The sequence below is a fragment of the Lepidochelys kempii genome, chromosome 9 (genome assembly GCF_965140265.1).
Source record: "Lepidochelys kempii isolate rLepKem1 chromosome 9, rLepKem1.hap2, whole genome shotgun sequence".
Taxonomy (NCBI): domain Eukaryota; kingdom Metazoa; phylum Chordata; order Testudines; family Cheloniidae; genus Lepidochelys; species Lepidochelys kempii.
Genome location: NC_133264.1, coordinates 63,602,129 through 63,618,464, shown reverse-complemented (window position 1 = coordinate 63,618,464; position 16,336 = coordinate 63,602,129). Strand labels below are relative to the sequence as shown.

The 16,336-nt window shown below is 45.3% G+C and overlaps 1 protein-coding gene across 4 annotated transcripts in view; it reads right to left on the bottom strand.

Moving 5' to 3' along the window:
* Positions 1-16,336, bottom strand: part of GABRA3 (gamma-aminobutyric acid type A receptor subunit alpha3) — a 131,814-nt gene that overhangs the window by 27,539 nt on the left and 87,939 nt on the right. For all 4 annotated transcript variants that reach the window (XM_073360727.1, XM_073360724.1, XM_073360726.1 and 1 more), the window contains 2 exons: positions 14,866-15,086; positions 4,311-4,393 (listed from right to left, as the gene is read on the bottom strand). In XM_073360727.1, the coding sequence (XP_073216828.1) occupies positions 4,311-4,393; positions 14,866-15,086 (304 nt within the window). The remainder of the gene's footprint in view (positions 1-4,310; positions 4,394-14,865; positions 15,087-16,336) is intronic.

Below are 16,336 nucleotides of genomic sequence, written 5' to 3'. Positions count from 1 at the left end.
ATATCACCTCACCCACCTTGTTTCTACAACAACACTGCATACAACAAATCTTTATACAGTTTATTATAGGATTGGCTCTGAGGCAGGTTAAGATTTTGTCACGGTTATTTTTAGTAAAAGTCAGGGACAGGTCACAGGTAATAAACAAAAATTCACGGAAGCCCATGACCCATCCCTGACATTTACTAAAAATAACTGTGACAAAATGGGGCTGATGGGGGGATAAGAGTTCGAGCCCTGCTGTGGGAGGGATGGGGGGACTCTGGCACCTGCCACCACTGCAGCTGACAGCTTCAGGGTCCCCCCCACCGCCCGTGGCAGCTGAGAGCTGTAGAACTCACAACCAGTTTGAGGTTTGTGCCCTGGTTCCTAACAGTCTGCCCTGAGCTTGGCACTCATGCTCTCGAGTCACTGCAGGGTGGCATGACAATGTGCACATACATCTCCTAGGGAGCACGGAGAGACCTTCAAACTCATTTCACTTCTAGTCCCTGGAACAATGTGAACACAGGGGTTGGTTGGTTGGTTGGTGGAAAGTGAAAGCTGCTGTGCAAAGCTTGGCTCCCTGCTTTCAAGGGAGTGCGCTGCCCTGCAGCCATTGGGAAGGCTGCCACCGCTAAGAAGTGGCATGGGGACAGGAGGTCAGCAATGATCGATCCAGCTTGCCAGGATCCTCAGAAACCTGAACTGAGTGCTGCTGAGTCTTTAAAGAATATGTCTGGTGAGTTAAAGGGACACTGCAGAAGCCCTTTAAGCCTCAGATCTGACCAAGCCTAAACTCCTTACAACTCTGGGGTGACCAGCTTCCTGGTCTGTGGGGGGATTTGCTGAGGCTGCACTCCTCATGTGGGTATTGATGGGATTTTGATGCCGTTCTATTGAACATATGAGCCATGTGCTCAGACACTGTGCTGATGGGTGCCATATGGATATTGATCATAATCATGGCCAGTTTTACAAACACTCAGCTTCTTGTTTCAACACTCCCATCGTTCAGATGCTGAAATAATTAAAAAAAAAATGGCACTCTGCCACTGCGGGGGCCTGACAAAAACGTGTGCAAGAGTCTCCTTCCTCCGCCCTCTCCCTCCAGGAATGCTATGGGATCTGAGATGGAGAGTGGATTCCAGGCTTTGCTAGTGTAGGAGCAGATGCAGGGTTAGATACCCTTGCCCCAGAGCAAGCTGCTCTTCCTGAGTCTCTTTTCTCCTGGAGTGTCCAACCCCAAATGTCTTACCAAAGAGCGTTATGGCGCCTCCTATCAGCAGCCACTGACATTGCATTATAACTGCTTAAGTAAATAGGTAAATAACACCATTGCCTGTCTCCAAAACAAAGACTTGGTGTATGCAACTATAAGAATGAACTTTTTCCCAAATAACTTTACAAGCAGCTGGCTAAGAACAAACGACTGTTCCCAGCCCTGGCATTACTAACAATGCTGATGTTTCCACCCAGGAGAGAGAAGGTCAGGTTGACTACTTCTGTATTAGAACCATAGTGCCTGACCCTGCAAGGGGCTGAGTGGATCCTGAGACCATGCTGCGCAACCTCATCTTGGCAGATCAGATCAAGAGAGGGGAAATAACAGAAGGGGAAACATACATTTTCAAGCATCTAGTGGGGTGAAACGCTGCTGTGGTCTGGGAGTACCACAAGATCCTGGCTGCTCCAGATCTGCCAATACACAAAGACCTCAATTCCCTGCCACTCTCCGGACTCAAATCCAGGAAATCTTTCTGGACCCACGCATCAACACTACAGGCCAACAGAAAGGATGCCAGCACTTGCTGGCTTGAATCATGGGCCACTTGTGGTGCAGCCCCCAAAATACCTTAATGAAGAGCCAAAGAAAGAAGTCCTGGGATTCTGCCTTCCCTGTTGTCAATGATATTGGAGCAGTGCACGGAAGGTGTGGATATCTCCTCCACAAATGGAAAGTCAAAGAATCACCAAACTGTGACTGTGGTGCGGTACAATCATGTGACACATGATAAACAACTATCCGATTCATGCTTACACTGGTGGTACACAGGGGATCCACCTTGCTACCCCAGACGCATTAGAATGGCTTTCAAATCTCAAGATTCAGTTACAATCCCAGCCTGCTGCTTTACAAATGCCACACGAAAGAAGAAGTGAGGTCAATGAACTGAAATGAAAGCCTGATCAAATCCAGTGGTAGTGGAGGGACCAGAGAGAACACCAGCCAGCAAATGGCTGTGTACTCCACTAGAGAATCAGACTAATTGTCCCTCTCCCTCTAGACTGACAGCTCCCTCACATTACCAGGACGTTCCTCCCTCCTCTGCCCCCAGGAAACTTGGCTTCCCGCGAGAATGTGAGCTCACTGATGTCAAGGAGAAGCAGGGGATTCAGCACATGAGGTGAAACAAGCATGTGAGGGAAAGGGCATGGCCAGCCAGTGCTTGCCTACCTTGTTCCCAACAACAAATGCAGCCCTGCACCCACTGCCTCAGCAGGCAGCCTCGGATGGAACCAACTGCTAGCAGTCAGAGTGTGAAGTGGAGAGAGTGGGCACAGATAGGACTGGACTTACTGTCAGCATAAGGACAAACTTAGGGTACAATTACCTGCCCCAGGTTCAAGGCACGTCAAATGCAGGCCAACAACTTTGCCAAGTACACCCTGGTGGGCTGAAGAAGATAGGTGGACAGTCAAGGGGACAATGATACAAACTAAAGTGGCAACTCCTTCCTGATCCGAAGGCAGCCACAGGACACCCATCCCATCACGTGCCTCCACGGCAGTGTTTCCTGGACGTGACGTGTTGAGTCAGCTGCACACACTTTTCCTATCTGATTAGACCCAGGCTGCAGGACCTCATTAATCAAAGGCTCTCCTGCGAGCGCGTTGTGCTGTCACCTAAAGCTGTATTTGATAGCACCATTATTACACAGGAGTTACCATAGCTGATCACACCCACCATCCATCTCGTCCAGTATAACTCCTCTGACAGTGGCCAGAGCCAGATGCTTCAGATGAAGGTTCAAGAAACCCTTCAGTTGGGCAGAGGTGGGTAATCTGCCTATCCCCCATCTCATCATAATCCCCAATAATTAGAGATTGGTCTAAATCCTGAAGTATGAGGTTTTATGTCCCTTCCAATACCCTCTTTGTCATCTTGACCTGTTAAAACTCTGGATATTCCTGTTATCCATATATATATGTCCAATTCTTCTTTGCATCTTGCCCAGTCCTTGGCCTCAGCAGCTTCCTGTGGCAGTGAGTTCCACAGTCTAAATACACATTGTGTGAAAAAGTGTTTCTTTCCTATCAGATTTATATTTGGCCTTTCCATTTCAGTGGCTGTCCCCTGGTTTCTTGTGTTATGAGACAGAGAGAGCAGAAGCTTCCAATCATGCTGATAACCACATTCCCTTCTGGTAGTTGATTAGATATATCCAGATAGACTTTGCCCTTGAGCTTTATTACAGGCTGCCATGGGTTCATTGATTGGACATTTACTGAGGGGGGAGGCAGGCTTTAGTAAGCTGGATGCTTTATTTGATTGTCTTAGAGCACAAGCTGTTGGGGAGGGGGGCTCAAACTGTTTTGTTTAGCTGGGAATAGGTAACCCTAAAGGGTTAAAGTAGATTGAACCAGACGGGCAGCTCTCTGCTCACTAGCCAAGGAGTGGTGGCTCTGTGTAGAGCTGAGCCGAGGAAGGTGATTCTGTTTCATGGAGGATTTAGATATTTCAGAATTTGGTTTTGTTCTGATTGGGAATGAAAACCACCAATTTCAAAATTCTCCGCAAGAGGGAACAGAGCCCCAGCTCCAGGACAGCCTAGCTGGTGGGTACTCTGGAGCTGGGGACCCTGCCCAAGAGCTGCGAGTCTGACAGTTTGGGAGTTCAATAGTTCAATAAATCCTATGGACAAAGGTTTCATCAGAGCAATGCCACCAGCTCCAGCTCTGTGGGACAGAGAGCTGTGGGGGGAACACTGCTTACCCAAGCCAGAGAGAGGTGAGTGAAGCTGTTTGTACCCGTACTAGCTTGGTAACCTTACAGCGAGACCCAGGGTCACTTACCCATCCCTGGAGTGCAAATTACCGGCAGTTGCACACACACAGCTCCTATGGACCACAGTGGGAACTGTACGCACAGTTTGATTTTATTATATGGAGCACCTAGCAAATGTGTGGACACTGTATGATTAATAATAATGCTATCTAAAATACCTGACAGAAGAGTTCCATTAAATAAATAAGCTACCAGCATATGGGCACACAAAACTAGACTGTGTGCCCTCCCCCCATTTAAGAAGGTTGAACTAGGCACTTACAGCTCCCAAATTTCAGCGGGCAGGCATGCACATCCATTGGGAAATCCTCCAGGTGCATGGGGCACTCAGCGTGAATGGTTAACCTACAAGACAAACATAGGCCGTCATTCGCACATCTGCTAAGGATCCAGCATGGAGCTGCTGCTGCAGCATCTTGTCCCATATCCACCAAAGTCTACATAGTTTCAAAATGCTGACTCCTAGCAGATCTCTTGGCAGCAGGGCCTCGGGTATGGAGAGAACAGGTTGCATTCAATTCTTGATACCTTCCCCATTTTGCAAACTTAGTCCGACCGACCGAGTTCACCTTTATCCACTAATTGCCATCTAAAAAGGATCTATCAAAATCCTGTACATTTGTTTGCCTGTGCATTATGTGCAGAGAGATCATTAACACCTAGTTCTAGCAATGCTAGGGGTTGCATCGTGGATCTTATTGCAAAGCTGATGGATTATACATTCATAGTCTCCACATGCTATATGGTTACTAGGGTTAGACAAAGTATCAAAGCACTTCAGAGAGTTAAAAACCTGGGAAGAACGGGGCACAGCTCTTCATTATCTTCCTGAGCTCCCTGGAACCCAGGGCAATCTGCCTTCTACTACAGCAGGGTTCAACATACGCCCCTAAGCATGCTGGCCAGACGGACTGGCTGATGAAGTAGGGGTATCTTTAGGCCGCCGTTCCACTTCTTCCTACTCCCTTATGGCCCCCTTAGAGGGTGCAGAGATACAGACCCTGCCCTTTGGGAAGGGCAGGGACTGTAATTGTGTCTTGCTGCTGTGCAGAGGAGTGGATTGTGTGTCAGGGACTCCTCGAGCGCACCCCCCAACACACACACATCCTCGTGAATCCATGGAGCAGCAGGACATAATGTGGTCCTATCACAACATCACCTCGACATTAACAAGCAGCTGATTCAAGGGTGCGGCACAGCAACCATTATAACAGCACCAGTGACACTGACGTCCTCGGGGCACACATAGAGGGGACTGATAATAAAAGGATTCAAGAAAGTGTTTTCATTCAGTCTAGAAGCTTATGCTCATTGATGAACTATTGAAACTGTCAGTGAAAGTCTGCAGCTGTTTAATATACACAGAAGGGAGCCAAAACAGACACCAAATAACTCTGTTGAGAATTCAGATGGTCAAGAAAGGTTCCTATTGCTTCGCTAGAAGGAGTGGCTGATGGACACTACAGGTAATAGAGCTAGACCAAGGCTGAAGTTGTCTTAACAAGAACCTAGATCACAAAGACTAGCTGAAAATTTTCCATTGCAATATTTTTTGATGAAGAATGGCTTTCCACAAACTGGAATTTTTCACCAAAACAAAATGTATTTGTTCATTGAAAAGGTTCAGGTTTTTGTAAAACAAAACAAAAACAAAAACAAACAAACAAAAAAAACAAAGAACCCTGAAACGTTTTTGTCTTTCAGATACCAAAAGGCAAAAAAATTAGTTTGGGAGTTTTTGACAAAACCCCAAAAAATTCAAAGAAAATTTCCGATGAAAATTAAAAAAAAAAAGATGTTGAAATTTTTTGGAGGACAAAAATACACTTTTCTCAAGGAGGTCATTGCTGTAAAGCAAACCAGAAACAATGCACTTGAGAACCACTAGATCCAGGTATCTGGATCTACTAAGGTGGACACAATTGATCAAGTTCTGGTATGACATTCCCTCGGCATCCCCACTGAAATCACTGAGCTAGGGTGACCAGATGTCCCAATTTTATAGGGACAATCCCAAAATTCAGGCTTTGTCTTATATAGGCACCAATCACCCCCCATCCTGATTTTTCACACTTGCCATCTGGCCACCCTACACTGAGGTTGCATGGAGTGTGTGTTTGTGCAACATTATTGTGAGTCAGTAGATGGAGCTGCTACAGATAGCACTCTTGCGTTCTGTTCAACGGAATATAAAAGCGGATAGCTCTTGCAGAAATGCTTATTGTCAGCTGGCTGTTCACTGAACACATTTTGCTATAAAATTGCTCTGATGCAACGTGTTGTCATGTTTGTCCTGCTGGGTTGGCAAATAAATCTTGTAGTGTTGGAACTGGATATCACTTCCAGTTAGAGGGGTCTGGTGACTTTATAGTTCCCACAAGTCCTCACACTCCCATCATCTAGAAACACACACTATAAGAACAACGCATTCTCTAAACTCTACAGGTCCCTACTTCTGCAATTCTTCTGATTGCCTTTCTATAGGTTCTTGCAAGGCCCAAGAGGCAAGAGAAATGTAAGCCTGGCACTTTTAACAACATGCCTTTTGCTTTTATGCCTTTCACAATCCCATGTCTGAATGAAATGCAGATTTATATTTTCCTTTTAATTATATCCACAGGACCTAACAGGCCATGCAGAGCTGCCATTCCCAGTTCCTGCTCCACCTCCCATCCCCCATGATGTAGAGGAAGGGGCAAGAACACAGAGTGGCAGGGAAGGGCTATGGCTAGAGGCCAGGGTACATTGGGCATACAATCCCTGTAGGACTGCTGCCAGCTGGGCCAGGACTGGTGCAGAGAACCCACTCTCCTGGGCAGGGTAGATCTCAGTGCGGGAGAAAATATGGGCCTTTAACTTGTTACGCAAATGACTGAAGTATAGCGAAGAGTAATTTTCTTCTGTGACAGTTAATGGGAAAGGCAAACAGGACCACTTGTACCCGACATTGGCCTGCTAGCTTCCCAAAGTCTCTCTCATCTCCACCCCTGTGTTCCAGTACTACGCCCCTTTCTCTTTGCGTAACAGAACATGTTTTCACTTGTATGTTTCTTTAGCAGCTACAGATACTGGGGCACTTCTGCCTGTTTCCAAGATCCTATTTACATTGTTGATATTCATTTTATATGGAGCGTGGGAGACTTGTTTTTGTGCCCGACACACAGATGTGAGCAGGGCTATAAAACACCAGTTCTCTCATTAGGGACAGGTCCTGCATATTTACTGTGCACCAGCCTGAACCCTGTATTCCCAGTCGGGATAAGTTAAATGGAAGTCAATGGGACTAGTCATGTAACGGCTCCCCTTTGGGAGCGAGGGTCTCCCAATCCAGACCACAGCTGGTGAGGTGCTTCATACTCCTGAGCGAGTGTGATCTGCTGGCCAGGCTCCTGCTTTTTGGCCTGGTACAGAAACATTGAGTGGTTTGAAGTAACATCCCAAAGCAACAAAACCGCACACGCTGCCTCCCATTTGCTGATGTCCTCTTCACTCCTCCACATGTGCGGACTGGACAACAGGGCATGCAGGCAGAGGAACCTTTCAGTGCTTGATCCCAAACTCACTGATATCAATGGAAATACTGCCATGGGCTTCGCATCAGGTCTGACATTAGCCGTCCATTTCCTTCGTTGGGTTCACATACCAACACTGCATGCTCTGCTCATTCCAGCTTCAATTCCTATGCCTTCATTCTAGATTTCTGATCCCAAACACAAAAGGCAGACAGGCTCCCAAAATGATTGGGATGAACACTCAGAAAATCAGGTACACTTGCTACTTCTCTTTGCTTTCTTAAGTGAAGCGTCTCTCTCTCAGCTACAAATTTGTTTGGGGAACTTAGCATTCATTTTGTTAGCTCTTCTGTCAAGTCTACATAGGTCTTATCACTCCATCCTTGAGGGAGTCATACATCTTTCTGGGCTGTAAATGTCTCTTCTCCGGCTCGACTGGATTTTTTCTTGTAACATCCTTCAATGTTATTGGCATAAAACTACAGTTGGGACCTTGGTGCATGAACTTCAACTTCCTCACTCTTTTTATCCATGTGGAAATCGCCCATTTTACCACCCATTGCCTGTTTTACCCTTTCTTTTACCCTTCTTCTTCGGTCAGATCCTTCTTGCTTCACTGATGACCTTATCATTTCAAAAGCACCCCAGCGAGTTGATTCATCAGCCATCCTGCCCAAAGGACACACTCTCATGGGCTTTTCTAATAAGCCAAATCTGTCTTTTTAATTAACTATACTGCGCTAGATGCTCTGCTGCTATCAGTGTCCCCTGGGAGTGGCTGAGTCACGGAGGGTACAAAGATGCTGGTTACAGACCCCAGACTTTGGGGTCCCTGCTACGATGGTCCTAGTGTACTTTAGAGCAGCACCAAGGCAGTCTCTCCCACCGCTGCACCTTATCATTAGCAATGACAGTATCCACCTGGCCCTCAGCCTCGTACTCCTCAATCTGGCTGCCCATAGATCAGAGCAATCAGTCTTTTTGACTTGGGTATGAAGGATCCAGCACAAAGTGTTCCACATCTGTAGGTGGAATCAGGATTGTAGGTCTCTGGACACGTCCGATCTGCTTGACCTTGTCTGCATCTGTCTGTGTGTATCACAGATGTTTGCACGCCTCTGGGAATTGCTGTAGCCCTGCACAAGCCAGAATGGCCGGAGACGGCTGCCCTTGCCACTTCATGTGAAATTGCAAATGTATGGAAAGGGTGGAATTTCAAGCTCAAAGAGAATTTTACTAGCTGATACCAAACCAAACGGAGCCCACCCCTCTCCCCTCAAAACAATAGCTTTTCCCCATCCCATAAACTGGGGGAATATGGGGGCCCTGAAATTATACAGAAAACTAAATGTTGAGGTCTCGAAAAACCACAGGAAATGAAATGGCTAAAATATTCAGGCAAAATCTCACCTGAAACTTTTCAGCTATTTCAACCACCCAAAAAGTTAGTGCCTCAGATAACGTGACCAACGGTAGCATTTTCTCACTGGAGGGAAAAGGGGAATAGGCCTTAGACCTCTCTCTCACACACGCAGGGGCACACGGGGGCAGGCATATGCTCTCTCTCACACACACATGCACTCTCACACGTTCTCACACACACGTTCTCACATGCAACTGTATGTGTTTCCACATACTTTCTCTCACACACATGCACTTTCATATGCACTCCCTTAAACACACACACACTGTGCTCCTCCACGTACTCACAATCCATGGCTTTCACAAGTGATCTCTCTCACACACACTTCCTCTCTCTTAGACACATGTGTACACACTCTCACACATGTGATCTCTCGCTCTCTCATACCACAGCGTGCTTGCTCTCTCGTCCTTCTGTGCACCAATTAGCTAAAATATTTAGGTGGACTTTGAAATCAATCACAGCTCAGGAGAGGAGACATCCCTCCCTTTCCCCTCTCCCCCCAGATGGCCTCTCCTGCTGAGCCCTGTTTCTGGCCCAAGGACTCTGCAGGACCATATGCTTTGCCTAATGAAATGTCAAAATGTCAGACTAAGAGGAATATGTCTCATTTCTCAGGCAATTACCAGAGCCTCTGCAGCACTTGTTCAAAAAGACTTGTTGCAGAGCTATACATATTTACTGCAACGCTACAGCTAGCAGAGAAGACAGTCCTATCTCAGAGGTGCAGTGCCATCTCAGAGCTCAGATAGTTTAGCTGTGAACTATCACTACGAATCCTAAACAGCACGTGATGATTGGCTGAGGTACCTCTGACCTGGCCCTGGGCAAATAACTGATTTTTCATTTCAGTGGCAGAAATGAAAACCATGGGAAAACATTCATTTTGGGTCAACCTGAAATGAACAGTTTTCAATTTTTTTTACCACAATGAAAAATGGAATTTTTTTTTGTTTAGGCTCAAATAATATGTTTAATTTCACTCAAAACAGGATATTTCATTTCATTTTTTTAAAAAAATCCTTTGTTTTGTTTTGTTTTAAATAAAATGAACTAGACTTCACAACAAAACCTCATTTCACAACAAAGAGTTGAAACGTTCTGTTTCGGAAAGGTTGCACTGAAATGTTTTGACGTAAAGAAAAAAAATCGTCTTTTTTTTTCTTGGCTGAAACTATTCACTGAATCCGACCCAAACTCACAACAGTTTCAATCAATTCAAACCTGCAGTTTTCAGCAAATAAATTACTGGTCCAAAACATTTCTCCCAGGTCTAGTTGATCTCATAATCCTACCATTTCTACCCTCTAATCAGTAATCTTCTCCGTCCCACCCACCTGCAACACAATTTTTGTTTATAGTGGTCTTGAAATCACCCTGCAAGCTCTAAGTTTTCTTCTCTCCTGTTCCACCCCCACCAGAAACAACCTGACAAAAATTAGACACACAGGAAGAAATTACGTTTTCCTTCATACTATCAGTTGAGCTCCTTTAAACAGCTAAATCCAATGGCAAGAAGTGTGTATCAGGCTAAATACACCTCTCCAGGGCTGATGGTACTACAAACCACTTCAGCTTCGGTTCTCATGGTTACCATGAGATTATCAAAACCTTTGATGTGTCATTATCGCTCATGCTGTTACGTATGTAGTGCTAGTGGCTCATTCCAATTTCTTGGACTTAAATGTGATAATCCTTTGGTCTATATATGGCACAAAAGCAGTATAGTACCCTGCGCAGCACCAGAGACTTTGTTTATGCCAGTTATATCATTTTGGCTTTGTCCTTTTCTAAAACTCACTTTGCTGCCCCAGGCTATTCCAAATCTCATGATTTGTTTTCAGGAAATTTCAGCCCCAAATGGCAGAATTTCAACCCAAGATGGAGATCAGCTGGTCTTATGAGATTTCTGCCATCTAAGACTGGTCCTTGCAACAGTTCGGCTGCACAGAAACTGAAAGGGAAATGAGCCTCTTCTGCTTTTGGATCCAACATGGAAGCTAAATTGTAGAGACAAATTTGGCTCTTGGGACTCAGATCTCAGGCTTAATGTTCCAGCTTTTGGTCCCTCTCTGTTAATAACAACTATGGAATCTGTGACACCTTTAGCAAGAGCAGAACTCAGGCTGTGTCTACGCTGAGCTTTCTCTGTAACTTCCTCACTGTTCCACCGCCAATGGTAGTCACAACAGTTTACTAGTTCTGAGTCAATGTACAAATGAGCCCCTTTGAAGACAAGGGAACGGCACATATTTCACTCAGGAGATAATTTGGTCCACAGAACCTTTATTGCTTGAAGATGGTGCCTGAAAACAAAAAAGCCCATCTTGCCTTTCAGGTACCCAGTTGAGTTTGCAGGGCTAGCAATGAAAGAAAACATCTTTTCCCCTGTTTACCTGAGCACATATAATTTGGAAATCATAGAAACAATATGAAAAGGAGTACTTGTGGCATCTTAGAGACTAACAAGTACTCCTTTTCTTTTTGCGAATACAGACTAACACGGCTGTTACTCTGAAACCTGTCATAGAAACAATATGTGTGTAAACCCTGCAATGCCTTTTTTGAGTCGCTTTGCAGAGCAGAAGGGCTCTTTAAGGGCTAGGTTCTCAAAGCGTTGCATGCTCTGTGCACAGAATTAGGCATGTGACATTTTCATATATTTTAAGGCCAGGAGGAGGAATCATTATGATCATCTAGGCTGACCGGAATAAAACAGCCCACAGATTTCACCCGGACGTTCCTGTATCAAGCCCATTGCTTCTGGTTGAGCTATTTTCACACCCTGTGCAGATCCACATACACTTGTTAGTCAGTCTGGGGTCCAGAGCTACATCTGGACTATGGGATGCTGAATGTCGCTTTTGTGAATTACATGCACCTGAGACTTGCTTCTACAACCTGCGGCTGGCTTCAGACAAGACTGCAGAGGGAGCACTGCGTAACAGGACTAAAGCCCCCGTTCTACTGCTGATCCTCCAAGCAGGTGGGAAAGTAGGGAACAGTAACACTGATCACTATAACTCAGCAGCCAGGAGGAGGGGAACAGAGAGAGGAGACACTTGTGAAGCCCATAAAACAATCCAGGTGCGAGGCCCTGACACCGTGTTCTGATGTCTACTTTGAGATGCTGCGTGAGGAGGTTGCTTTGTGATGCTATGATATCTCTGGACACTGAGCTGCAGTTGGTTTGCACAGTTCCGTGATGAAGAGGCCTCGCTCCAGGAGCTATGAATACTGCCACAGGATGCTGGATGCATGTGTCAGAATTGCTGTTCCTGCAGAGCAGCTACAGATGAATGCAAACTCTTGGAGAAGAGAAGTTTGGTTGCCTAACAGTACAAATAGCAGTGGAAATGTCTCTAATTGCTTATTTTAGCATTTGATGCCTCTAGGGGGCTGGACTAGGAGGGACCCGCTGAAAGCTTAGGAAGAAGGCAGTATCTCGTGTGTCCAGTTGCATAGTGCCATACAGAGCTAGACTGAACACACTGAGTAGAGGGAGTGCAGAGCGACACCTTCCTAAGGGAGCTCAGAGAGGTACAATCACTGCATAGGTCTGGGCATGTGTGCATGCACCACCATGCTATCAGGACTGTGCAGCCCCATCCCCTCTAGTGTGCCTGGGCAGGGCCAATTCTAAGGGGTGGGGAGGGGATCAGGGCCTGGATCTGCCCCCTCACTGCTCCTTTTAGAGACAAAGCTGCACACTCCTGTGGGTCATGGAAAGAGCAGTCTCTGCACCCCTAAGAGGCAGGATGCATGAGGTGAGGGGAGGCTCCTTACACTGGCCCTGCTTCTGAGTGGCCCTGCTTCTGAGCACCCCTACAAATCCAGTCTGGCCCACAGAAGGTATTTCCTTTGGGGCCATGGGGAAGAAGCTATGTTAGATACATATGGGACAAAAAGCCATGCTGCATTTCTGGAAAGGGGGCAAACCCCGAGGTGGTAGGCTTGAAATGGGCACTTTCCTACACAGAGCACTGGCCATTTCTTTGTTACTAGAGCTGTGCGGGAAACAGATTTGCTATTTCACAGGAAATTCTGCGATATCGGCCTTTTTGTGAATTATGAAATGGAACCCAAAATATTCTCAAAATGCTCTTGGAAACAAAATTCCATTTCTTTGTTTGCTGGGGGTTGATTGCAATGCCTCGTTTTGACATAATCAAAACATTTCAATCCAATTTTAACTGTGATTAATCATGTTATATTATACAAATTGGAAACAATACGTCATTTTGAAATGAAAAATCAAATCATTTTGTTCCAGGAGGGACACTGCCCCTAAGAAGTGCAGAGGTTGCTCTTTCACCCTTATCAGAGTGCTTTGTTCTGATTCGTTTTTACAAACGAAATTTCATCAAAACTGACATTTCGATTTCGATGAAATGGCATTGTCAGTTGGAAAATTTCCAACCTGCTGTCTTTGTTACCCTGTTCTTTCTAAATTTTTCGACTACACTGTCCAGCGCCATCTCTTACAAGGCCTCCAACTTCAGCATGACCCACTGCAGCCAAAGTTCCAAGCCAGATGTTCACGTAACGCTGCGTTCATAAAGAGTTGGAATGACTTTGTGGTGACTAACTCAGCTGGGTGTGGAAAGTTTGGATTGCAGCAGAGCTACTGGTGCCATTTGATATTTTACATAATGAAAAGCCCTGATTTTGGCTATGGGCTGCTTTTGGTATCCAGTGCCATGCAGTCTCTTGGGAGTAAATCCTGAGAGATGGTGAACCACTGCAGGGGGTGTAAGGATTCAGTATCTCTCAGGATGTGGGGTCCTTGCTTCGGGCCAGATCTGTTGGATCATTCATTGTGGTGGCTTGTCGCTCTCTTCTCTTATAGCCTTGCCATAGACTATTTGAGGCCAACTATTTTTCACTCTATGGGCTCTGGTGTAACACTGATGACCCTTGGGCTTCATTCTTATTGCGTCTCATTCCACTTCCATGTAGATGCTCTACACATCTATAACTCCTTATCAGCATGTTCAGATTCCCTTCATCTCTGTGTTCCATGTTGTCTCGTGCCGCCTCAAGCTGGGTGCGAGCTAACCTTTAAGTAATGCAGAAAAACCCAGATATGATTTTGTGGGGGTCCTATTACTCATTCTCTTAGGTATTGTCTTTGTGGTGATTTATCTTTGGGGTCTGATCATACTGCCCTGACTCCCAGGCATGTAGAGAAAACAAATGCATTCAAAATAGTGAGGCACTCAGATACTTATGGTAATGGAGGCCAGATAAATACCTAAGACAGACAGATATGATCCCTTCTGACCTTCAAGTCTATGAGATTGATACTTCTTTCACTTGCGTTCATTTAAAACCAGTGTAACTCCTCTGACTACAATGGAATCACTCCTGGTTTAAATGAGTGCAGTATAGTGTAAATGCCTCTTCCATCCTGATGCAGCAGCATTTTATACCCACTTTTCACAGGTTTAAATGAGTCCACAGTGGTGTGAGGCAGTGGAGCATCAAGCCCAGTATTTTCACCTTCTCTTTACTCAGGGACACCCTGTCATTTAGCCTCTGTGCCTCAGTTTCCTCATTGGAAACAGGAGCATATTGATCCTGAGAGACCTACGTCCCAGGACCACAGTGAGGATTAATGAATGTTTGAAGCGTGCTAACGAAATGTTAAGCATTGTTTGTCAGTTGTAGGAGTGATGGCTTGTTGACACTATGCAGATTAATCTGCAGCTCAACTGTCAAGAGATTAAACTCATTTTGGACCTTAAAAAGTGGGAAGCTTGCACAGCCTTGGACATAGTATGCCATAGGATCACCTCAGCCTAGGGCCTCCCCGCAGGGCCTAAGGCTTTCGCAGAACCATGGGCTCAGGTTCTGTCCATGCCCTGGAGAGGCACACCTACCTCATGGTGTACAGAAGGGTGCCATTGTCCACCAGGCGCAGCAGCTTGTTGGGTGTGGTCATGTTGTGGGCCACTGATTTCTTGCCATTGTGAAAGAAGGTGTCAGGAGTCCAGATCTTACTGGCCAGCAGGTTGTTAAGGGGGAGGACCTTCATGGGGCCATCAAACTTAAGCCGCTCGTCTCTCCAGGACTGCCGGAAAAAGACATCAATGGTGTATTCCTAGGGGGAGAGAGGAGAGCACATCAAACCTGATTTTATCTAGTTCTTCATTGCATGCCATCCCATAAATTCCAGAGAATGAAAACGGTTCCCTTCGTTGAGTGCAATGGGGCTTTGGGAGCACTGCACTCATGACTGTGGACCGGAGTGGCATTTCAATCACTGGAGTGGGAACAAGAGGTATTTAGCAGGGCAGCATTCTCCAGGGTTGATAAGACACGAAGGCAAGCTGGAATTGCTACCTCTGGTATAATGACTTTACATGAATACCCTGTAGTATTCATCTACATCTTTCATCTCAAAGTGCCGTATACACTGTACATATGCCATTGGGATCATACACCAAACAATGAAATGCAGCCACTCCTAGAGTGGCACTCCTCAGCCATTCTGTATCAGCGACATTGCACAGCAGTTTCAAGATAACAGGAAGCAGAGGATGCAACTGACACCACAGGTAGATCCTAATGATTTGTGCTTAAATATGGATTCAGATGCCTAACTTTATGCAATCATGTTTAAAACATCAGGACTATACTCTAAGCCACTTTCAGTCCTAAATTGTTGTGCAGTGCTGCCAAGCACCATCAAACAGCTACCACTTTTCAAGCCAGAGATGGCTGCATTTCAGTGATGTCTGTAATGGTTCCCACATATGAAAGGTCAGGACTCGGGGATCCTGCAGGCATGCAATTAGCACCGGATTAATAATATAGAAATCGATTTTATTCACTGGGAGAACAGAAATGAACTTTACCAAGAACGAGGAACCCAGAAATGCAGGAGATATGTTTAAACCTGGATAAAATTAGAATTAGGACAGGACACATGGGGTCAAATTAATCTGGGTGTAACTCTTTTTGAAACCAGTGGGGTTATACTAAAACTGAATTTGGCCCTTTAGAGGCTTGGCTCAGGTCTTCAGCTGAAGTAAATTGACTACAGCTGAGTGAAATTTGTCACACACTTTTTTTGCTGAAAAATTCAGATTTGGTGACACCAAAATGTTTCATGAATTCATGTTGGTTTTGCCAAATGTTTCATTTATGGAAAAATGTTCCGAAAAAAAACCAAAATGTTTCATTTTGACATTTTCAAAACGCAACTTTCCAATTTTTTTCAGTTTAAAATGACTTTTCATCCTTTAATTTTTAAACTAAAGTTCAAAAACATTTTAAAATGGTGGAAGCAAAACATTTCATTCACACAAAAACAATTATTTTTCAGCTTTTCACTTCACCTGTAATTTT